Here is a 24,960-nt window from a genome sequence, read left to right on the forward strand (position 1 = left end):
GGGAGGCAGAGGCAGGTGGATTTCTGAGTTCGAGGCCAGCCTGGTCTACAAAGTGAGTTCCAGGTCAGCCAGGGCTACACAGAGATACCCTGTCTGAAAAAGCAAAAAAAAAAAAAAAAAAAAAAAAAAAGGATTTAGGAATGTGAACAATGTGTAACTTTAAGGAAAAATTCACCTTTTAAGTCCCATGTTAATATTTCTACCTTCCCATCTCCTTCTCTATCCTAGGTAAACAGTAGGAACAGACTGTTTCTACTTAATAGTGTCTTGTGCTGGTATTGAACCCCAGGCCTCTGCCTGCCTGCCATGTGAGCACTGTACCACTGTCAGCCTGGTAGCAGACACAAAGCCATGGCCCTGCTCCTAAACCGTGCTACCGCTATGATAGCTGGAGGCTACCTGGTAGCTGGAGTCTGCTTGCTTCAAAAGCATTTTAAAGAGAGGCCCCTCGGTCTTGTAAACTTTATATGACCCAGCACAGGGGAATGCCAGGGCCAAGTAGTGGGAGTGGGNGGGTAGGGGAGCAGGGGCGGGGGTGGGGTATAGGGAACTTTCAGGATAGCATTTGAAATGTAAATAAAGAAAATAATAATAATAAAAAATGTTAAAAAATAATGGAGATAAAAAAAACAAACAAAAAAAACAAAACCAAAAGCATTTTAAGTAGGTATTGATCTTCTGTTCAACTTCAGTTTTCATGGTGATTTCTCTGTTTTAGGCACATTTACTTAAGAGGACATGGCAGCCCCTTGTTCTGTTAAAATATTTTTAGAATTGCACTTGTATGGCTTTTCTTGTCTTATATTCATTTCTGAACATTGGTTCCTTATTTAGTCTGTGAAATATGTTGATGTCACATATAGCAATATTCCATCAATATATAATTATGATTACATAAGTGAATGCCAAAACTTGGAACTACAGTGGCTTTAAAAACTGTCAGTTTAAGGATTTTAAAAAATGACTACAAATAGGAAATGAAACTCCCCTCCCCATCTAGTTTTTGAGACAGGGTTTCTCTGTGTAGCTCTGTGTCTTAGTCAGGGTTTCTATTCCTGCACAAAACATCATGACCAAAAAGCAACCAGAACTCACTCTGTAGACCAGGCTGGCCTAGAGCTCAGAGATTCACCTTCCTCTGCCTCCTGAGTGCTGGGATTAAAGGGTTGTGGTACTACTGCCTGGTTCAATTAAGACTTTCTACAAGAAACAGCTAAAGCACTTTTTATAGTAGCTGTTACTTCTCTTGCTGGATTACCTTTTAATTAAAAAAAAAAAAAAAGCTTAAGAAAAGAAACTCTACTGGTCTCTCACTAAAACCTGGAGCTTGACATTTTGGTTACATTGTCTGGCCAGTGAACCCATCTCCCTCCTCTGCACCCCAGTGTTACAGCATTAGAGATGTGTGCCTGCCTCCAGGCCTGCCTTTTCATGTGTTAGTGGCTAGAGCCAGGTTCTTGTGCTTGTAAACCAAGCCTTTGCTGCCTGTGCCACCTCCCCAGGTCCCATCTGTTTCTTTTCCTAAGTCTATGGATTGTCTATATTTTAGTCAATGGGGTTAGAACATGATCCAGCATCCAAAGTTTAATATACTCTTAAGAACTAAATATTTTTAGAATATTACAAAAGGAAAGTTTAAAAGATAACTTTATGCTCAGATCACTGAAATAAGTTAGTAGTGACAATCAGGTTGGTGAATGGGGGGGGGGCTTTTTTTTTTTTTTTTTGAAGTCAGGGTTTCTCTGTGTCATATAGCCAATCCATGGATTGCGTGTGTGTGTGTGTGTGTGTGTGTGTGTGTGTGAGAGAGAGAGAGAGAGAGAGAGAGAGAGAGAGAGAGAGAGAGAATGAATGAGATTTAAACCTTTTGGGTTAAGTGAGCTCTGCCTAAATATTTAAGAGGTAATTTGATTCAAACAGATTGTAATAACATTTTACTGTTTTGATATTTATCAAAGTATTGATTTGTGCAAATTATGTGAAATATATAGTGGTCATATTTAGGAAATAGTCTGTTAAGTGGGCAAGAATGAGTCAAGTCACACTATGAAGAGCAGTTGTAGAACTAGGAATATTTTTGATTTTTCAGACTGGCCTTGGGCTCAGTCTACAGGCAGAGCAGGCTTTGAACTTGCAATCCTTTGCCTCAAAGCTCCTAAGTAGCTGGGGTCACAGTCCTGCTCTACCAGGTCACAAGAGAGCACCCTTGTAGAAGACACTGTCTGTCACTGACACATCTCATAGGGTGTGCCAATGGGAAAAGGGGAGAAGCGGGCAGCAGCTGAGAACCAGTCCCAGCATCTGCCCTCTTGTCACAATGCTACAACGGAAGCAATGAGCAAAAGCAGCTCTTCGCTTCCTTAAGTTGTTTATGTCACATATTTGGTCATAGCAGCAGTAAGGACAATAGAACATACAGTTTCATTTTATTAACCACACAAATGCTGAAAAAATTACACGTGCAGGGAAAGGTATAGGCATGTGGAATAGTTTTTGGTTCAAAATATGTGCATTGCAAACAGCTGGTGCCGTCTTTGCCGTTGCAGAGCACTTCACCTGCATTGTGAAAGTACTCTTCACGCTGCTGTACACACAGGCCCTGGCAGCACTCTCAGTTAAGGGCACTGAAGAGGACCGGTCAGCCTGGAAACACGCTGGAGCTCTTAAAAAGGTAATCTCTTCCCTATATTCTCTCACTTCATAGGCAGGGAAGGCCATTTAAGGTGGAATGGAAGCAAATGAGAGTATGTATTTGTCATGGGTTTCTTGTTTTGTTTTTGTGGTGCTGGAATTTGAGTACAAGCCTCCCGAATGCTAGACAGGTGCTCTACCTGTGAGCCACAGCCTAGCCCAAGAGTAGTTGGTAGAGAGACAAAATGAATTAAAAATGTTTTTAAATGGAAATGGGGGGAAAAAAGAAAATAAATTAAAAATGTTTTGTTACACGTCTTAGTTGTGGCTACTGTTACTTTGATAAAATGAAATGATCAACTTAGAAAAGAAGGGTTCATTTTATTTGGTTTGCGTATCCTTAGTCACAGTAAACTGAAGGCAGCCAAGGTTGGCACTTGAACCCAGAAGGGTCCTGGAGGCAGAGGCCTTGGAGGGGTGCTGCTTACTGCCTTGTCCTCATGGCTTTACTCAGTTGTGGTTTTTGTTTTGTTTTTTGTTTTTTTTTTAATAGAACCCAGGACCAACAACCAAGGGTGCTCCACCTACAATGGACTGGACCCTCCCCCATTAATCACTAATCAAGAAAATGTACTACAGGCTTGCCTACAGCCCAATCTTAGGGAGGCATTTTCTCAATTGAGGTTTCCTCCTCTTGAATGACTTTAGCTTTTTTTTTTTTTTTTTTTTTTTATTTTTTTTTTTTTTTTTTTTTTTAAATCTTTTTAGTTATTTATTTATTATATGTAAGTACACTGTAGCTGTCTTCAGACACTCCAGAAGAGGGAGTCAGATCTTGTTACGGATGGTTATGAGCCACCACGTGGTTGCTGGGATTTGAACTCTGGACCTTCGGAAGAGCAGTCGGGTGCTCTTACCCACTGAGCCATCTCACCAGCCCGCCTTTAGCTTTTGTTAAGTTGACATAAACGTAACCAGGATACTGCACTGTTATTATACATTGTTAGATACAGAACGTATCTCTAAATTTGACCTCCATATAATTTAATACTTTTGTCCTGATTTTGTAGTAACTTTTAAACTTAAGTTATTTTTAAAATGTTCCAGTTCAAATTGTTCTCTTGGTTCAAAAGAACTAACTCCACCTATAAGTGCATGAAATGTGTTGACCCTGATCTTCACTGTTCTGACAGCTCACTCCCAGATTACAAGTGTGTGCACTGAAGTTCAACATAGTATATCAAAGTGCATTGTGTCTTAAAATAGTCTTAAAATAGCAGATTGGCCAGTTGCCCATCAAACTGAACTTAGTATGCTAGTATGCTTTTGAAGACAGATGTTACATCTTTAGACAAAGAATGGAAGACTGTCTGAGCCTCAGCCTTCTTAAAGGTAAACTGCAAGTTCAGACTGTATGGCTTGTGAGGGACTTGCCAGCATTCCTAAGGAAGGTGGAAACAGAAGCATTGTAGGCTCAAACTGGCCTGGGGCCTGGGCCCCCTCGAGTACATGAGATGGTCTCAAAACAACACTTTGATACTTTTTGTTGCTTGTTGAAAGTAGGACCATAGAATCTGAAATATGCTTTAAGGACATGACCCCTATCCTAAAGTTCACAAAGCAATGCTTAGACAAAAACTTTGAACCTACACTGATAGACCTTGTGCATCACTGAATTGTTTTCAGAAAAGGTGTGTGTGTGTGTGTGTGTGTGTGTGTGTGTGTGTGTGTGTGTGTGCACGCGCTTGTCTGTATTGGTAGCTAGAGAGGGCAGAAGAAGGTGCCAGATTCCCTAGAGCTAGAGATACTGGTGGTTGTGAGATGCCCTCTGTGTATGCTGGGAACTGAATTCAATCCTCTGTAAGAGCAGCAACAGTTCATCATCACTGAGCTGTCCCTTCTGTCCTATGCCTGTGGATTCTGACTTCATTCTTTGTTTAATCCATTGGCTTTTGCTACCTCTTCCCTAGTTTGTCAGTTCTTGATTTTAGAGTCCATGTTCTCATTAGTTTAGAATTAGAACACAATATACATGAATGGGTAAGTAGAAAGCAGAAGAAAAATTTTAAATAATAATTTGATTATTAAAAAAAGCATGTTCAATCAAGGTCCAAAAGCCAGAAGCTCCAAAATTATCCAGATAAATTCCATCCATTAGCTAGAAGATAATTGTTGCTAGAGTTTCGTTTTGAAGAAGAATCTGTGGAAACGAGACAGCATAGTCTAGGGAAAAGGGGTTCATAGTCTAGGGAAATGGATACAGCAACATGGATGACACACTGAGCATCAACGAGCAAGCATCATCAAGTAACAGATCTGTGGGCCAGGTAGGGATGCTGCCACTGTTTAGGATGGCGCCAGAGGTGTGGCTCTGCGAGAATGCTTGTCTAGCAGGCCTAAGCTCTGGGTTTGATCCCTTGACATAGATGGTAGGGAGGTGGGAGATGAGAGGGGACAATAAGAGTTCAGGACAAATCTACATTTCCTGGTATTTATTCAGTTATTCTTTATATTTAAAAGTGTAGTTAATGAGTAGAATGACATAGAAAAATATTTCTTCAGATTTATATTCATTATTATAATTTATGTATTTGTACTATTTTTAATATATCAGTATATAAAGATCTTATTGAAAATTTTTATTTATAACTTTTTCTTATAAAAATAGAAGTTATTATTAAGCTTTATTTATAGGACATTATTTAATGTGATTGTTTATATATTGTGTGATAAATATTTTATCACACATTTTATCACAATTACATTTTTACAGTAAACTTAAAAAAAAACTTTAGGGAATCTGTGAACATTATCCCCCCCCTCCCCCCTTTTTTTTAAACTTCCTATGAAATGATTTATACTGCTGTCAGGAGGCTGTTTATATATACTTTTACTTGACTCTTTGCAAACATTTTTCATATGGTTCAAATTTGTTGTTATTTGTTGCCTGTAAAGTATTTCTGAGTCAGTGTTCCCTAGGTCAGGTGACTGCTTAGGGTGAGTTCTCAGCAGTGGAAGGTGTGTGTGTGTGTGTGTGTGTGTGTGTGTGTGTGTGTGCAATTTACATAAAAATTACATAATATATTATTCTACAAATAAATATATATACACTACATTATGTCTTTTAAAGGCATAACTAGAATAATTGTGTTAATAAAGTTTGAATAAATTTTATTCAATTGTGATTTCAGAGTTAATCTGAATTTAGAAGAAATGAAATTTGTGTGTTTGAGATATAATTCAATTACAATTTTACTACTTAAAATATTATTTCCAGTGGTTTCCTTTGTAATTTCTCAGTACCCCATGTAAAATTAATATTTTAATTTTTCCCAGAATACATGTGATGCAGAAAAGTGTTATGAAGTGCTGCTGAGCTGTGTTATAAGTGAGCTATCTAAAGGGAAGTTATATTATGAAGAAGGCGCTCAGGAGTGTGCGATGGTATGTCTGTTAACTCATATCTTATTGCCACTAAGTGTGAACGTTTGAAAAGCTGCATCTGTTGTAGCTTGAACTCTTCACCTCTCTGTTTTAACTTTAGGTCAGTCCTATTGCTTGGTCTCCTGAGTCCATGGAAAGATACATACAGGATTTCTGCTTACCTTTCCTCAGGGTCAGCAGCCTTCTTCAGCACCACCTCTTTGGGGAAGATTTACCCAGTTGCCAGGTATAATTTGGCCTTGGTGTTATAGTAGGCTCATTTCCAAATCATACTGACGCATAGGAGCTCCTTCTGTCTCTTAATATGCAGACTATGCTATGAGGATTTGCTAGTTTTCCTCAGAAGACTAGATGTCCCGAATTACCTATTTTATGTTACTAGCAGCCCCCCCCCCTTTTTTTTTCTGATAACATTGCTAGTTTGGGATGGTTGAGCAGTTTTAGATCAGGTTAGTGTAAATTCAGGCCAAATGCTTGAGTAAGAATGGTGTTCATTCTTTTGGGTACTTTTATCACTGGCGTCACATGCTTTTAATACTCGTTTAAAAGGTGCATTGCTCAGAAGGGTGGCTGTTAGACCATGTGGTGGAATTTAGGTTTTTATGGAAATAAATGTTTGCTTTTTAGATAATTGTGTTAAAAGTTGGGTGTCTGAATTACTGCAGGTTTAATTTAGTTCATAGAACTGTGAATCAAAAAACCAGGGAAGAGAGAAACAGGGCGGGAGACTGAGGTATGTGTACGTGTTGACCTGGTCCTGACTTGAACGCCCAACCCAAGGAATTTGATGTAGAAATACAACTCACCGTATTTATGGCCTTTGAAGCCTGAATTATATCAGATTAAAATAGCTTTTCAGTTCCTTCTGTCTTTAGTTATTGAATGTGATGTTTAAGCAATTAGATAGCTTTGGTTTTTATCAAGTGCCCTAGGTTACTATGTATTTGTTAACCATTACCGTCTATAAGATGTTTTCAAACTTTAAGCATAATATATATGTGTATATATACATATATATGCATATGCAGGAGTTGAAACATTTTCAAAGTATGGAAGGGATGGTTTATCTTTTTGAGTAGAGAAGAAAATTGATCCAGCAAATAAGGAAAAGAGATCCACTTACCTCCAATATAGTCTATATATGTGTTTACAAGACTAACATCTTTAAAAGAAAGCTTAAGGGGATTGGTGGTATGGCTCAGTTGGAGAATTCTTGCCTAGCATACACAGAGCCTTGTGTTCAGTCCCAGTTCTTAGGAGGTAGAGGCAAGAAGACCAAAAGTTTAAGGTCATATCTATTTAGGGGATGTGAGATGAGCCTGGGTATCTGAGGTATTGTCTCAGAAAGAAAATAAAATTTTTGAAGTCAGTCTGGTATAGAGAGTCCAGGCCAGCCAGGGCAACATAATGTGAGCCTGTTTCAAAAGGGGAGAAAAACAAATAAATATGAATTATTCATTCCAATTTCTCTAGTTCTTTAATTAGTGAACAGAGCTTCAGATCAGACAGATCATTCTATGGATTTTAAAAAGGCACACGACACACCACCACCACCTCACTTTAAAATCTTCTTTTGTTTCATGTGTATTGAGAGCCCAAGAAAATTATTTAGCTTTTCTTTCTGTGAATTCTATGATTTTTCTTGTTCTCTGTGTACACTGGCAAGCAGTCCACCACAGCCCTATTTTGGGGGCTGGTGACCAGATGCAGAGCCTTCAAGCACCCTATCACTCAACCCAGTGTTTGGTTATTGAGACATAGTCTGATGGTTGATTCTCCAAAGTCTTTCTTCAAACTTGAACTTTCATATTCCTAGATTACAGGGCTGCCCACCACACCCAGGTCAGTATGTATGCTTCCTAAACCCAAAATAGCTCTTTTGTTGTCTAACGAGCGTTTATAGAGTTGCTAATGCCTGTCAACTATTCATCAGATTTGTGGCATCTGCCTAAAAGAAGCAGCTGTGGGCCGTTTAGGAGTTGCGTTTTAGAGATAAGTGTCTGGAGGACGCTTGGATAAAGTAAAGAAGGAGCCTCTCCTTCTGTGACCCGTGCTCCCTTCATGAACTTGTTCTCCGCCATCTTGGTTTCCCACTGGCCCGAAGTCATTGGCGAGTGTGACAGCTAAAATATCTTGAAAATTTCTGTTTCACATCTAAAAGGAAGAAGAAGAATTTTCAGTCCTTGCCAGCTGCCTGGGACTTCTGCCAACTTTTTACCAAACAGATCACCCATTCATCAGTGCCTCATGTCTGGACTGGCCAGTTGCAGCGTTTGACATTATAACTCAGTGGTGTTTTGAGATAATATCATTTACGGAGAGACACGCAGAGCAAGGAAAGGTACGGAGAAAAGTGGGGGCAATGTGCTTCTAGGTAGGGGACTAATGGAAGAAGTTAAATCTAGGTCATGGTGGCAGCAGGTTTTAAACTGATAAAGTTGAAATAATAGTTGAGTCAAGTCATAAGTAATAAAAAAGCAGAAATATGTCACTTAAAAAAGTGTACTAGCTGTTACTTTTGGCTTAAGTCTGTAGATTTTAATTAAATCATTTAAGCAACCATCATAGTAGTGTTGGAAAATAAAAAAAAAATTAAAGTTAATAAATAATATTCTTAGTTGTAGAATTGTCTCATGTTTAAAAGTATTTGATAATGAACACTAAAGGATTATGTCTGTAACATTTAAATGTGGGTTTGTATAGCCAGTTTGGTTGGTAAAGGGTTTATAGTGACCAGTGACTGAGAGTGGAGGTAGGCAGCAGGCCACTGCATTGCCATGGTGTCTGTTCCTGAGAACCAAAGTGAGCTGATGGGATCGTTATTTCACAGGGTCATTCTGTTGACCCTTTAGTAAAGTAAGACGATAAACCACCAGGTTGCTCAGAGGCGCAGAGACTCTAGACTACTTTTCTGATTGTAGAAGTCAGAAAGTAGCTACTGCAGGAGTCGTTTGAGAGGAATCCATAGCCTTGGTGACCAGATGCAGGTGGCTTCTGATCTTGGATACTATCATTGCATGTTCTAGTTCTCGTGGAACATGTTCCTGCTGTGTCTCATCGAGGTTCTGTCCTGGCAGTCGAGACACGTCACCGTCTTGCTTGTGTTTCCATTCTTGTTATATCATGGATCTGCTACCTTGCTTCATTTGACACAAATATGTTTAAGTGTACTGGAGACTTTGAAGCACCTGTAAGCATGCCTATTGCTGCTGCTTCTGTCCCTAGCAGCAGTACTGTCTTCTGTTGAATCCATGCTTTTTGAGGCTTTGCCTCTTCCAGCAAAAGTATCTGTCTTATAGCCTGGCCTCTTCCAGCTCTGGTGCTGTGTCACTCTCTTTAAGCATTGCTGTGTTTATATGGACAAGAGTCAACTCAGGGCCTCTCGTGTGGTAAGCTTTGAATCCCCGAGTGCCACTGAGCTTAGCATCTGTTTATCACCTGTTGCTTTAATGAAGCCTTCACAGAACAAAAATTCTTATTTTTCTTTGAATTTCCCAATTCCTAGAAAGTGTTTTACAGAAATTCATTGGCTAATGAATATATGGAACTATAGTGTGAATGGGATAATATCTAGAAAAAAAAATCACCAGTACCTTTTTACTCCTGCAAGTAGTAAATAAAGGTTGCCCTGCAGGCAGTATTAGCCAGCTTTGAGTTTTCCACATGAAACAGGAAATTTATCCAAATAGTTTTAGGCCCTTAGCACTCACAGATACAAATAATCTTGACAGCCTAAAGTATATGAACATAACATATTCTAGGAGGGAGAATTCATATAAAGCATTAAAATCGGAATGATACTATAGCTCTGACTTGTGCTAAAGAAAAGCTGAAGAATCACTTATATATGACAGGTCAAGACCAGGTGTCAGTAAATGTTTAATTAACTATTTAATATTTTTGCATGTTTAGAGATATATTTTCATGCATGTTCAGAGGTACTCTCTTAAAATAATAAACCTATTTTAGGATGCTTACTCTAAAGTTTTAAACTGCTATAATTGAAATCTGTATGGAAATAAAGAATAATAATTGGTAAAGGACTTTTTTTGTAAAATGAAAAAAATATTTTTAATAAATAAGTCACATTCTTGAAAGTAGATTTTTCATCTTAAAATAAAATTATTTTAAAATTTGAACATATAACTTTAGTATCCTGTGTACATAGGGCTGATGACTATTTTGGATGTTTTAGGCCTTGCTTATCCAAGAATCAAGATGGAAGTTACCACACCTGTTACAGTTGCCTGAGAATTACAACACTATTTTTCAGTACTACCATAGAAAAACCTGCAGTGTCTGCACCAAGGTTCCTAAAGACCCAGCTGTTTGCCTCGTCTGTGGCACTTTCGTATGCCTGAAAGGCCTGTGCTGCAAGCAGCAAAGTTACTGTGAATGTGTGCTGGTAAGCAGGTGGACCAGAGCCGTCCAGCCTGGCTCCGGGGAGTGTGGCACAGTGAGACTCTGAGCTCTTCACAGTCTGTGAGTTAGACAGTGCCCTCAGTGCACTCAGATCTTGGTAAAACCCAGATTGTGTTTAAGAATAAAGCCTTTCTTAAGGACAACCGCAGTTCTTCTCTCTTTTGCCTACCTTTACCATGCTGGGCAGCAGCCTTCGCTGATGCACTGGGGACCAGCCAGCCTTAGAGCTAGATGAGCTGATAATGCTTCCACATGATGCTCACCTCAACGCTTCCTCATGTAGTCATGAGCTGGTAGAGCTGGGGGTACAGGCTTAAAGAGAGAAAATAGTATTTTAAAATTAACAGTTCTAGATTAGTAATGATTTCTACAATGGCCATTTGATTTAAAGTGCATTTTTTTTTTTTTAAGCATTCTCAGAATTGTGGTGCAGGAACAGGAATTTTCCTCTTAATCAACGCGTCAGTGATTATCATCATCCGAGGCCACCGCTTTTGCCTCTGGGGTTCAGTCTATTTGGATGCTCATGGAGAAGAGGACCGGGACCTCAGGTCAGCCCTTGCTTAAAACACGGGTCAAGTGTTTTCCTGACACTCCAGCAGGAGGAACCAGTGTGCCACACCTGGTTTTGCAATTATAACTTAAAATGTTACCAAGTATGACAATCATTAGTTTAAATAGTTATTTCTAGCTTTGAGATAGTTTTCCTATCCAAAATACAGGACACATAAAATGAAATTATACTCTTATCTTTGCCATAGTGTGTTGAAGAAGGAATGCATAGGTAAGCCTGTTTGGCTCTCATGACTAATGCTTTGTGCTTTCCTTGTGTTGCAGGCGAGGCAAACCTCTCTACATCTGCGAAGAGCGGTACCGAGTGCTCGAGCAGCAGTGGGTTTCCCACACTTTTGACCACATCAATAAAAGATGGGGTCCGCACTACAATGGGCTGTGACACACACCTCAGCATTGCATATATTATCATTTTCACTGAGATTGATTTTCATCAACAATAAGCTTTAATTTAATTTGGGGGGATTGATGTCTTTGCTGAGGGATAAAAAGAGAACATACATTATGCAGCCTTCCCAAAATTAGGTGCTTGGTAACCACAGTAATGGTAAATATTTTTTCTCAAGTATCTGGACAACAAATAATTTAAATCATTCTTTAGTGGTCATTTTTTAAGTGCACAATAATAAAAAGCACAACTGTCCACAAAAATCATTGAGAAATGATTTTCCCTATAATGCCTTTATTGGTTGTTCCCTGACAGAGAGGATGTGATTTATTTCAAGTTTTACTGCTCCTTTTGTGTTTTAATTTGCATCTGCTAAACATAATGCATCTTTTCCTTTGTCATCCTTGTGTTGATTTGAGATTTTCGCTGTATGTAATTAGAAACAAATGTAAAACATGATTTATGTGAAATATTGTATAGTAAAAAATTGGTCTAATAGTAGAACTTTAAATTTTTTTCTTATCGTGAGGAATCTGTTAAAGCTTAAGGCTTTGCTGAAAACTTAATTCATTCTCAGGAATTTCATAAATGCTTTCCCCAGGTAAATAATTGAACTAGCTGTAAAATATAGTGCATTATAGTGCAGTGCACAGGGGGAGGGGCAAAGCATATGTGTGGTGGGGAGGTCCTTAAAAATAAATATTTGTGGGCCGAGGGTGTAGCTCAGTGGTAGAATGCTTACTTAGTTAACATTTGCAGAACCCGAGTTCCATCTTAAGCACCACACACACAAAATCAATTTGCCATTTCAACTAAATGAAACTAAGAGTTGTTAGTGACGAGTATATGTTACAATAAAATCAAAAGGGTTAAGAACATATACATGGCAGAGTTTTGATTCTGTGCATGCCCACCTTTCCTTACCGACCAAGCCTTTATTTATATGATCAGATTGAAATGCTCATCTGTCCAGTACATGAACGCTAAGTTCTGGGACTCTCCTCACTGACTGAAGAAGCTTCCCTGTGCTGGGTTCCTGCAGCATCACTGATGTTTCTGTGCGCTTTCCCACAGCAGAAAAGGCTCAGAGGCACTGACCCTGGGAGTGAGCCGGGCTTCTGCTTTAGACATTGCTGTGAAGATCAGCTGATTGGGGGAGGGGGTCATTCAGAATGGGAATGAGTGAGCTAAATCCACTTAGTAAGAGGGAAAGAAGATGACAGAAAAACATATTTTATTGATACCAAGATTTTTTTCCAGGTGATTGAATAATTTGATGATTATTTCACATATAGTACTATCAAGCAATTCCTGGTACTTTGGATTTCCACGGCTTGTTATATAAAATTACATTTTTTTTTACTTGTAAAAGTAAACAACAAAACATTGAATGAGAAAATATCAAAGTAACATTGAACCCATGTTCTAAAATTGTTTGACGACGGCATTACAGACTATGAAATTAACATAAAACCGTGGCTTTGCATTAAAATATGGGAAACAGAGTAGTATATACACAGATGCGTTCAGAACGCCAGAAGATTGCCTGGAGCATTTTAAGAAAATATTCGGGAATAGCTTGCTATTTTTATATACATTTCCAAAACGGTGAGATAACTTTGTTAAGAGTAGAATGACTTGTTCAGGTAAATCCCTGCCCTTCCTACACCTGCTCTCTAAATGCTGTGCTACAAGCTCAGCCTGCTACCTTTTTTGCTTCGGTCATTATAAATAGCAGACCATTTGTAAGTGTGGTTGAAGAGCAAAATGCTAATTACATCTCTAGTAAATACTGTTACAGGATTCATGAACTTGAGTAATTTTACAGTTTGGAACTCTGATGCTATATATACATGGTATAATGTATTCAGACTTTGATCACTACATATTTAAATGGAATGTTTATGGTTGTGCATATGGATGTGAAGTGAAAATATTAGCCTTAACTTTAAAATTTGGATATTTGATAGTGTTTATTTTGATATTGGTGAATTAGTCACCAGTAAATTTTAAAAAAAGCACTTGGTTGAAATTGTACTTGAATAAATACATGCATGCTGCTAAATTAGAACCTCCATTCCCCTAACTTTTATAAGTCCCATTTATAAACCTACTTTTAAAATAACAGGTCCAAGTTAGAGTGATGTGTGTATATTATTCAAAAACATGTACTGGTGTGATCTTGTATGAATGATCATTTAAATACAGTACATTACTGTAGAAGCGAAATCAACCTTTATAATTAAGCAGAAATTATAAAACTAGGAATAATTGACGTTGTAAGATATGTTAATAAAACCTACTGTCATTTGCTTTGTGCAAGATCCTTATAATGTTGGATGTTTATGTTTTCTTTTCCAATGATATTGAGAGTGACACAGGAGAGTGATGGTGTAATTAGGAACTGCCGTTCACTGTGTTCTCTTGCCTCCTCCTGAAGGACCAGGTCCTGTTTGTTTTGTGCAGTCTTATGACCACACTTTTGCTAAGTGTTAAGTGTCAGTGCTAAGAGCAGACAGAAGCATGAGTCTGGCCTGTTGTCTGCTGAGAGCTCCTACCAAGGCCTGGGAACTGCTTCCTAAGGGCATTTGTCTTGAGGGGTCTGTGGTCTGCTATGAACTGGCCATTCTCATCAGTGCACCCCTGTCCTGTAGTTCACCAGGTAGTAATTCCGTTTATACATTCTGGTAGTTATTGTTTTTTATGATCTATAAAAGATGCTGCTGACCATAAGCACTGAAGAGGATGTAATCCAAACCTTTGGGATTGTAACTGCTCATTCTCAGATTCCTTTTGTTGGTTTTTTTTTTTATTATTATTTAATTTTTTTTTTTTGAGTTTATGTTGGAAAACAACAAAATAAAGCATCAGCAAAAACAAAACCCATGGTTTTGTCCACGAGAATCAAATCATCAAGATATATCTTCTGTGATATACCTGATAGTTGCCAGCTGTGGAGAGGTGATAAATGAAGATTGGCTCCACCCCTCCTGTTCACACCAGTCCTTTCCTCAGGCCTCATAACTGCCTAGCAATCACTCTTTCATTCAGCAGTGATGAGCAAATGGGCAGAATTCAAGCAACTCGATCTCTGAGATGACCCCTAAATCCTGAATGGACAGTATCTGTCACACTTTAGAAAACTCCCAATCAAGAATGAATTGAAGGAGGTAATTAAGTGATATGATTTAAAGAGCAGATTTTTAAAAATATATTAGTGTGTGTGTGTGTGTTTGTGTGTGTGTGTGTGTGTGTGTGTGGTGTATTGTGTATAGATACGTATTGTGTATAGATGTGTGTCGGGGGAGTGTAACAGCATACATATAGAGGTAATAGGACAACTTTGTAAGCCTGGTTCTCCTTCTACCTTGTGTGGGTTCCAAGGATCAAAATCAGGTTTCTAGACAAATTCCCCTACTGGGCCACTTCATCTTTCCTGAAGATTAGATTGAACAAAAAATTTCAGTGTCTTTTGAAAGTGTAAAAATAGCTTTAGTGTTGGAGTGTTTAGAGCTCATTTATTTAGAACATACTTATTGGACTCACTTTGCAGGGTGTTAAATATTGGAAATACAATGGGAAAGAAGTCAGATGTCACTTCTTACAGTTCTGTGTGTGATAAAAGACTAAAGAGTGTTTGTGAGAGTGTGCAGTGTGTATGTGGTGTATGTGATAAGATTTTGTGGGGGGGGATAAAGGCTAAAGTGTGTGTGGTGTGTATGTGGTTGTGGGTGTGATAAAAGCTCAAGAGTGGGGGGTTGTATGTATGTGGGGTGTGTGTGTGTGTGTGTGTGTGTGTGTGTGTGTGTGTGTGTTTGGGAGTAGGGGGAGAAGAAAGTACCACTCTAAATCAGACTAGGGGCATATGGATCAGACTTCTGAGCAATAGGGATGTGTTAAATGATCCCTAAATACTAAATAGACATTATGGGGATATGAGGAATAATTTCAGACAGTTGTCAGACCTACTTCAGAAATCCAGAGTTGCAAGAATACCTGTAGTGATGGTCTTGAGAAGAAATCCTCCTGACCCTAAGCATAGGTGGTTTACCTAGATTGTAGACTGTAGAAGTGTTATATAAGCCATTCTGATAGTTTAATACTTTTACCAGAGTGATAGCAAGTTGTTCTTAGGGCTTTAGACGATTGAATAGCATGGTCAGATCTTAATTTTATGAGAGTTAGCTGAACTGTCGAAAAATCTAGAATGGGAGACTGGTGCCTTTACAGTCTGATTACAGCACTCAGCAAGGAAACTTGTGATGGAGACATAAGGGTGTGGGCTGAATCACAAGAGTTTTAACAGGACCCAGAGTGGGCAGACAATACTTCATGTGTCAGGAACTCGGGTAAACGCTGGGGGTTCCATGCTGACCAAGACTTGAAAATGCCTGTTCCTGCTCCAGTAGAAGGTATCACAGAGTACTGCAGGGCAACAGGAAATTATCAGACAGGACTGGGGACAGTGGGCCCTTAGCATGGAGACTTCACGAGTAGTCACATGGGAAAATTAAGCTGAGGGCGGAGAAAAGAGAAGAGATGAGCCACTGACAGAGAGTGGAAAGTCAAGGTGTGTTGTACATGTTCAGTATGTAGGTCCTAAAGTAACAGCATGTGGTAGAGACAAAGCACAGGAAGCAGAATGAAGTCTAAAGAGATGGTGCAGAAAAACCAGAAGTGGGGTGTGGTCTCTTAAACCATCTTACGCTCTTTATGGCCTTTATTTTGGCTCTAGCCTCAAATCATAGTAGAGGTCAGCAAACCTTTTCTATAAAGGACCAGAGGGTGTCTGTCATACTGCTCAACTCTCTTGAAGGGCAAAAGCATTTATAGGCATATTTAAGTGAGTGGCTATGACTGTGTTCCAATAAAAACACAAAAGAGGGCTGTGGGCTGTACCTGCTAGTTCCTGGTGTAAGAAAGATCCAGAGGAATCTGGAAAGGGTAGGAGCATGGTTCAGAAGACAGACAGATGAAGATGGTTTGTCCTGGGAAAATAACAGAAACCATTTGTGTTACAGTCAGTGTTGGCAGCTTTTTAAGAATTAGAAAGCAATCGGGGGTAGGCGTCACATTTGGATGATGTTCAAAGATTTGAACACTGAAGATAAGACTCATGGTCACATCTGGCTGTTGGTAAAAGGTGTCTTTGAAGCAAGATGCTCTGTTAGCATTTAAGATGCAGAGCTAGAAGGGCAAGCCAGCTATGGCTTGTATCTGAAGCTGCTGTTGGACCTTGTCTAGAGAGAAGAAATACCCTAAATAATGTCTGTTTAAAGAATTGGGCTGAAGAGGAGAGGAAATAAAGAAAACTGGTATATGAAATCCTGGAAGGATAAGGAAAGAAAGTCATCTGCAAGCATCAAGTCCTGAGAAGAGGTTAAGACAAGAGCCCAGAGGGTGTCATGGGAGCTTTGGTGGGCTGTACAGGTAGAAGCCAGAATTTACCTTCTGTAGTAAAACAATGAAGTTTGAGAATAACACAGAGAAATAGAAAATAATTTTCCAATGCTTCCAAGCATATTCCAGGACTTAACCTGTTTGCTTAGCACTTGAACATTTGTGTTTCAAAAGCTGCTTCCCCTAAGTTCAAGGAAAAGAAGACAGAAGCTGCAGTAGAAACAAAGCAGACAGTACCTTAGCCAGAAATAAAGCATTTCGATTTTCTGATCACCTTAATGTGATTTACTAATTAACACACAGGGCTCAGTAAGCCAGAAGCTTACCATGCAAACAGGAGGACCTGAGTTCAGCTCCCCACCATGCAGGTACAAAACTAAGTACAATAGTCCCATAGTCCCAGCCCTGGGGAGGCAGAAATGGAAAGACTGAGGTCCTGCTAGCCAGGCAATTTAGCTGAAATGGGGAGCTCTAGGTTCAGAGAGAGAGAGAGAGAGAGAGAGAGAGAGAGAGAGAGAGAGATCCTGTCTCAAAAAATGAAAGGAGCCAGTGAGACGGTGCTCAGGGGAGAAAGGCACTGTCACCTACAGCGTAAGTCTGACAACCTGAGTTCAGTGTCTAGAATCTACACAAGGTGAGAACTAATCCCACAAGGTTGCCCTCCTGACTTCCACATGAGCACTGTGGTATGCCTCCCCACCTACAGAATAGTAATAGACATGTAAAAAGGTGAAGACACGACATCAACCTGTGGCCTCCACACACTCCTGTATGTGCACAAAACAACACACACACACAAAAAAAAAATGCAGATTTTTTTTATATCATGACTTCATTCCAGTCCTGTAGAACCATCAGTCTCTTATTTTTTTTAAGATTTATTTATTATATGTAAGTTCACTCTAGCTGTTTTCAGACACACCAGAAGAGGGCATCCAATCTCATTAAAGATGGTTGTGAGCCACTGTGTGGTGCTGGAATTTGAACTTAGGACCTCTGGAAGAGCAGTTAGTGCTCTTACGCACTGAGCCAACTCTCCAGTTCCCATCAGTCTCTATCAGAAGTTTGTTCCGCAGCACGAGTTGTCAGCACTACTGTTCTTAGAGTGTCAAGACTGGAAGGAACTAAGGAATACAATGTGAAATCATAAGTAAAATTCTAAAAATAGATGAAAGCGAAGCCGACAAAATTCAAGTAAGAACTGTTTAGTTAGTGGCAAGCTAATGCCAGCTGATTTTTATTAGTTGTGCTATAAATGTGTAAGTTGTGGGCACAAGAGGAGGAGAGAGAAGGATATACTAGAAATCTTATCCATGCACCTCCTCTGCAACATTTAAAAGCTACTTAAAATGGGGCTTTTAAAAGTAGGACGAAGTGAGTGGGTCTCTGACTTCTGTACCTGCTCTTGGGACTCTCTTCCTCCTGTCAGAATGCTCTGTTGCTTCATCTATTTTGTTTTATTTAGTAATTATCTCTTACATGCCTACACTTTTCAAATGAGAGACAGAGAGGGAGCAGAGGTGGGGAGGAACTGGGAGGAGGAGAGGGAGGGAAAAACTAAAACCAGGATATATTGTATGAGACAATGATCTATTTTCAGTAAAAGGAAATAATGACAAAAAAAAAAAAAGAAAGAAAGAAAGAAAAAAAGAAAGAAAAGACAGGACAAGAGAACCTATTTTTATTGCTGGAATAAGAGAAAGCCCAAATTTATATTAAAGGAACATACAGAATTCCAGGAAATCAGGCCTTTAGCAACCATCTTACTTATTGCTCTATTGCTGGGAAGAGACACTCTGACCAAGGTAACTTAGAAAAGAAAGTATTTAACTGGGGGCTTATAGTTTCAGAGGGTTAGAGTCCATGACCATCACTGTGGGAGCATGGTGATAAGCAGGCATGGCACAGGAGCAGTAGCCACGAACTTACATCCTTATGCACATGTAGGAAGGAGGCAGAGAAAAGACTGATTAGGAATAGCATAGACTTTTGAAACCTCAAGGCCCACCCCCCAGTGATATGCATCCTACACCACCAACACCTCCTTGTTCTTCCTAACCTCCTCCATCACTTGGGAGCCAAGCATTCAAAAACATGAGACCCTGGGGACCATTCTCACCCAAACCACCACAACAGTTAACTTCAACATTATTCCTGAAAAACTGTCTGACTATAAAGTTTTCAGGGCCCACAGACCAGCATAAAAAGCCAGACAAAACTGAACAGAATTAACAATAAAAGAACCTCGGGTTTTATTTAAAGACATGTTGACCTCCACATATGTAGATCATAAAAAAAAAATTAGTTGCGAACATGGAAATAGCAGCCTAAAGGCCTGATAAAGACCTTGGGGGTACAGCTCAGAGGTCTAGAGTTTTCCATCCCTAGCATGGCATATAATAAACTCTCATGGAATTTCAGTGACTAGTGAGGCCCAAATAGGCTGAAGTTTATATTATTAAGGGAATTATTGACTGGAAATAAAAGGGCAGGGTGGGCTGAGTCTGCAATACAAGCAAATAATAGTAATACAATAATAAAACAATAACAACAATAAGATACCTGATAGAGTCGAGGTATTAATTGTACTGTAGCCCAGGAACAAAGGTGCTGGCTGGAGACAGAAAAGTCCCTGGGAGGGCGATGGTGTTCTACATACAAGTAAATACCCTACCATTGAGCTACACCCACAGCCCTGAGCGAGTTTCAAATAAAGTGAAGGAATATAGTGAGGTAATAAATACAATAAGTCAAGATCCATAGAAAACTAACAGACCACATGAATTCAAAATATTGAAGTGATGAGACAATCATGAGTTTATCATATTTTATATTTGAGAAGGACCAAGGGGCAACCCTATCACCAAAAATATAACCAACATTTGGAGTTCAGTGGATGTGATGAACACCCACTGAAAAGTGACTAAGGAAAACCTCAGCTGGATCTTAAGTTAGAAGGAACTATCTAGAAGAGGGCAGAGAAGATAGAAATCCAGTTTAAAGATAGGAGACATGACAGCCGCTAGCAGCTGTCAAATACTTTGAGCTCGGGTCCTGGGCAATGAGGCTAGGTGACTGCAGTGATGAGGCTGGAGTCATCAGGAAGGAAGCCGTCCCCTGAAGGAGTGGCAGTGAGCCATAGATTCACAAAACCTAGCTGGTCCCCAGCAGGAGACAAAAGGAGCTATGCTTAGATGCACCACAATGGAAATTGAAAACAACAGAGCAACCAGGCAGCTTTGTGGGAAAGGATCGGTTACCTCAAATATTCCTATCGTCTCCAACACAAAAAAGCCAGAAGGCTGCAGGAAAATACAATGTTGAAAGAGCTCTCGAACCCACCTCCAGTAACACACCTCCTCCAGCAAAGCCACACCGGCTTCTTCCCCATCAGTACCCCCAACTGAGCACCAAGAATCAACCACTTGAGCCTGTGAGGGCCATTCTCATTCAAACCACCACAGCAGATGAACTACTTCACAAAGTAAGTAAAAGCTGAAACATGTACTGCGATAGACCCCTGTGGTTGGCACTTATACAACTTCCTAACTAGAGTTATCAGAAATACTGTGCTGGGCAGCTTGCATCTTTTGACTACCACAGATCACCCCAGTATATGTAATGGGCACAGAGGCCAAGATCTAGAGAAATCTTACCTTTCGCAAATGCAGATGTGCCAACAAAAAGGGGGGGGGGGCTGAATTTCATTTGTTGAAGTGTTTTTAGTGGTACTGGGACTCAAACCCAGAGCCTTTGGCAAGCTAGGTTAGTACCCTGTTGTGGATAGCCCTGGCTTGTCTGGAAAGAGGAATGAGTCATGTACTCAGGTGACTTCTTGTGAACCAATCCCCTAATGAATAAAGGAATCAATCACTGGGCGAGTAGGCGGGACTTCTGGGTTGGACAGAGGAAGAGAGGAAGCTGGAGAGAGATAGGGGCTTTTTGGATGGGGATAACGAGAGGACAAGATGCAGCTACTGGTGTCTCCCGTTTCAATGGCAGATCTGCCAGGATTTGCCACAGGAGGATTTAGATTTAATATGGCTTGCAAGATTAGGATTCTAGTTGTTGCGCCCAGCGATTTAGTTACCATTGTTTCTGAACTAAGTTTGTGTGGTGTTTTCCTTCACACAGCGGTTCGACTGAGTTCCAGAGAGAAAGGTGCCATGGCAGAGTGTGGGTTTGCCTGATGTGCACCACAAAGGCCATGGGCGTTTTGAAGCATGGGGTTGGCGTGGTAGTGACCCGCCAGTGGGAACTTAGCGAGTTGGGTGGAGAGATTTTGGAACTTCGAGTAAGAGAGTCTCCACGAGATAGCAACAGACTGGCCATTGCCCTCCAGTGCATGGCCAGCCAGCCCACTGGGGCAGAGAGTAGCTGGGTATATCGTGGGAACTTGCTGTTCTTTTTTTTTTTTTTTTTTTTTTTTTTTTTTTTTTTTTTTAATATTTCCCGCAACAGGTGGTGCCCCTATACCGAGCTACTCTCTGCCTGTGGTCCCGCCACCTCTAGGTGTGAAGGTCTTCCCAGCTTCGGTTCGCCTGCCCCAGAGCCACCTGTACCTTCTCAGACATTCACCCACTGTCGTCGGTGGTCCCAAACTCTAGAAGCTTATAATTAATCAGTCAGATTTATATATCAATAAATTCTCAATTCACAAGATGCCCACACAATAATTTCAGAGCCAGTTGATAATGATACAAGCTGCCCACCTAGATTAGACAAGTTATCCCAATTATTCTATCCCTATATGATATTATTATATCTACCTGTGGCTATTTAAAGTCACTCTGAATCTGAATCGTCCTGTTTATCCTTCATTTTCCTCCTCTTTTTTCTGTCTCCGAAACTTTTAGCCCTGCCTCCCTCTTCCCTGTCCAATCACAGGCTTCTTGTTGTATTAATATTTAAATTAATTGGACAGGGAAAATTCTGCTACGGAACCCTACCAATGAGCTAGCATTCCCAGACAGGTTCAACATTTTCACATGCACACACAATGGTAAGGTACTTTTGTGTATTCAATTTTGAGGGAAAAAACATAAATTAGAACTCTCTAAAAGTCTTTATATAATCTACATCTCCAGTATCCTAGTGATTCAAGGACGAAAAACAACATAGTTATTTTATTAAAGTTAGTAAAATATAAAAATATTAAAATAAAGTAAAATAAAAATAATTTAAAATGTAAAATAAAATTAAAATATAAAAATAAAATTTTTATTAAAATGATGACAACCCACTGTGAAGGAAGGCACAAGAAGGAATTATTTGACAGATGAGTACAGAGCACAACAGGGACAGCTACATAGTGTTTGCACAGGGAAACCTTGAGAACAGGCCAACTTCCACAGCCAGCAACTGTGTTTTGAAGTCTTCTTTTAGGTCACTGCTCTCCTCTAAAAATGCATTCCTTTTCTTTGAGGAGCTGCTTCTTTAAAAGTTCTTTTGATTTGATGTAGGCTCTGTTGTTGGGAGATTGTGTGGCATCCCATCCCACATGCTCACATGTAGGTTTGGAGCCAACAGTCCAGGTACCAGAGCAGCACACATTTGCCTGAAAGTCCTTTTGCCTGACAATGCACAGAAATATTCTGAGCCAGTCTGTAACTTTACTGATTGTTCCAGGCACATGCTCCTTGGATTCCTTAAGAGGTCCTAGGATTCTGCTGGAAGGAGTCCAGGGATCGACAAATGATCTATTTATCAATGGAAATTTTCATCATTGATGTGTCACATGTCACTTGCCCAGAATTTGTTTCTTTGCTTCTCTGATGTTGCCATTTGGGAAAGCATCAGTTGAGGCTGGAGGGGTTGGGCTTCCAGGAATTCCACATTTAGGATTTGAATCTTTCAAGATTGTAGTCTGGGACTTTCAGAGTTTCCGGAGCTTGCCCTTTCAGGATTTTGAAGTTCATTGTTGGGTCGGGATTGTGACACTAGTGTTTTACACCAGTGCCACTTCCATCTGCGTGAGGAGAGGTACTCCAGAGACACTTTCTGTTCATTCTCTGGGGTGTTCCCTCACTACTCATCGTAAGTGGGAAAGGAGAAAGTAAGTGAGTGCTGAGAATGCTACATGTCTGTCAAAAACCATGTGGGAAATATGGAGGGCAGGGGGAATCACCAAAACACACTGGGTGAGAGAATAAAATGGATAAAATAAACAATAGAAACTAGCTATAGACACTTAAAATTCGTGTACAAAAAAAAAAAAAGGCTACATAATTTAGAGAAATAGGTTCATATCCAAGGGTAATCTCGAGGACATTCTCTAACCACTGATAGTGACAGACAAAGAGAATGGGGGGTTTTAGGCTTATATTTTTCAAAACCTTCCTTAATAAGTGTACTTAAATGCTTTAACCTCCCTTCTAGCCCACCACATCAGAGGTAGTGGAAAGGAAAGGTTAACAAGGCAAAGGAGGATGTGGACCTGTTTAGAAATAGTTCTTTGGAGTGAATCCAATCTACATGTCAGGATATTGGCAGTTCAGTTCTCACGAATCAGCAGTGGTAGCAGGATCCATTCTCAAACACCACTCACGAATCAGCAATGGCAGGTAGATCCAGAAGAAACCATGAGGCTCTGCCAATCGGCCTAGGTCCACAGAAGCAGCAAGAAGCTGCCAGAATACCACCAGAAGTTTTTTGTATGTTTCTCTCTGTAGAGTCATGACAAATGATGACCAACAAAGAGTAGCGAGGCAAACCAATTCCATACAGCGGCATCAGTGAAGACTAGCATCAGCAAAGCCCAAGGATAATCAACAAATGTGGCAAGGCATACCAATACCACACAGTGTCGACCACTGTCTGTTGGGTTATAGTTATACCCTTTCCAAATATCACGTGTTCTCTCAAGTGTCTGCCCTCGAAAAACATAATATATGTTCTTTTCCCAGGCTGTTTCCAGAAAAACACCACATGTCTGTTCTCAGAAAAACATCCTCTCATAAGACAGTTTCCAGAAAAACATCACAGCACACAACTGAGTCATCAAAGAAACCAGACATTTCCACTTAGGGACTGGGTAAGGAAAGGATTGCCAATGCCGGAAGGAGCCGAAGCAAGAACAGATTTTGTGTGGATACAGTTTAGTTTCCCTGCTCTCTGACCCTGAGACCTCCATGCTCTGAATGGAAGCACATGTGACAAGAATGATTGATGCCGGCCACAATGCTAATGGTCCTCACCATTGGTAAATAGTGATAAAGAAATGCAGCTGGTGCAGACCCACTCTTTGAAACAGTTTTTTTCTAGAGGGCTGTTGATATTTCTCGATTAAGTGAGGCGAGAAGAACATCTTACTCAAATCGTAGCAGAGAAGGCTAGAAGGATGCTTCCAGGGGCCCTTCCAATTATGGGGACACGGTAGAGTACAATGTGCATAGAGGAGCCTAGTCAAGCCAGCTACCTTCTGCTTTCCCTCCGACGTTTGCATGCAGTGGACACTAAAGTCCACTGAATAATATATGCATCTCTGGGCAAGCATCAATGGGGGTGGAACATAATGCCAAATAATATCTGCCACCTCTTTTGACTCCAATACTGTGATTCACTGAAGGGTTTGAAATTGTGCACCAACTTCTTTTCCTATCTCCACAGAGAGTAGAATTGGAGTTGATGAGTCCCAAAGAGAGAATGGGTTAAATTTAAGGAAGAGCTTCCCTAAACTTAAGAACTATTAACCACTGGCTTTGCATGTAAACTGGGACTCTTGCTCCCTTATAATCATTAGGGAGAGGCAGCAGCTGTCGTGGGCAGTGTATACTTGCTGAGAGCTATCTTGGAGTTAGAGTATAGAGCTGGGAGCTCTGCGTTCCATATCCCAAGATGACTGCCATTTGGTGTACAGAAATGGAAGAAGGAAATGTTGTCTATGACTAAAATGTCTTGTATCTCAAATGACTCTTGCCTCCTCAGCCTCTTGCCTTCTGTCAAGCCTTCTTTGACTCCCCTCTGTAGTCACAGAGGATTTGGCTCTGTCTGATCCTGCCATTTAACTTGGGGGTGGGGTGGAGATGGGGGTCATCATTTACCTTTGAAGTAGCTCAACAAGGTACTTCTTCCTAGATGGGCTAACATACCACCCTTCATGT

General features: G+C 40.1%; 1 protein-coding gene across 1 annotated transcript in view; it reads left to right on the forward strand.

Annotated features, from left to right (window-relative positions):
• Ubr3 (ubiquitin protein ligase E3 component n-recognin 3) overlaps positions 1–13,788 on the forward strand; it is a 135,167-nt gene extending 121,379 nt beyond the window's left edge. The window contains exons 33-39 of the mRNA XM_029535740.1: positions 2,547–2,671; positions 5,968–6,075; positions 6,176–6,301; positions 8,237–8,416; positions 10,271–10,480; positions 10,909–11,048; positions 11,335–13,788. Of these exons, the coding sequence (XP_029391600.1) occupies positions 2,547–2,671; positions 5,968–6,075; positions 6,176–6,301; positions 8,237–8,416; positions 10,271–10,480; positions 10,909–11,048; positions 11,335–11,452 (1,007 nt within the window). The 3' untranslated portion in view covers positions 11,453–13,788. The remainder of the gene's footprint in view (positions 1–2,546; positions 2,672–5,967; positions 6,076–6,175; positions 6,302–8,236; positions 8,417–10,270; positions 10,481–10,908; positions 11,049–11,334) is intronic.
• Positions 13,789–24,960: the final 11,172 nt, after the last annotated feature.

Source organism: Mus pahari, chromosome 3, assembly GCF_900095145.1.
Source record: "Mus pahari chromosome 3, PAHARI_EIJ_v1.1, whole genome shotgun sequence".
Classification (NCBI taxonomy): domain Eukaryota; kingdom Metazoa; phylum Chordata; class Mammalia; order Rodentia; family Muridae; genus Mus; species Mus pahari.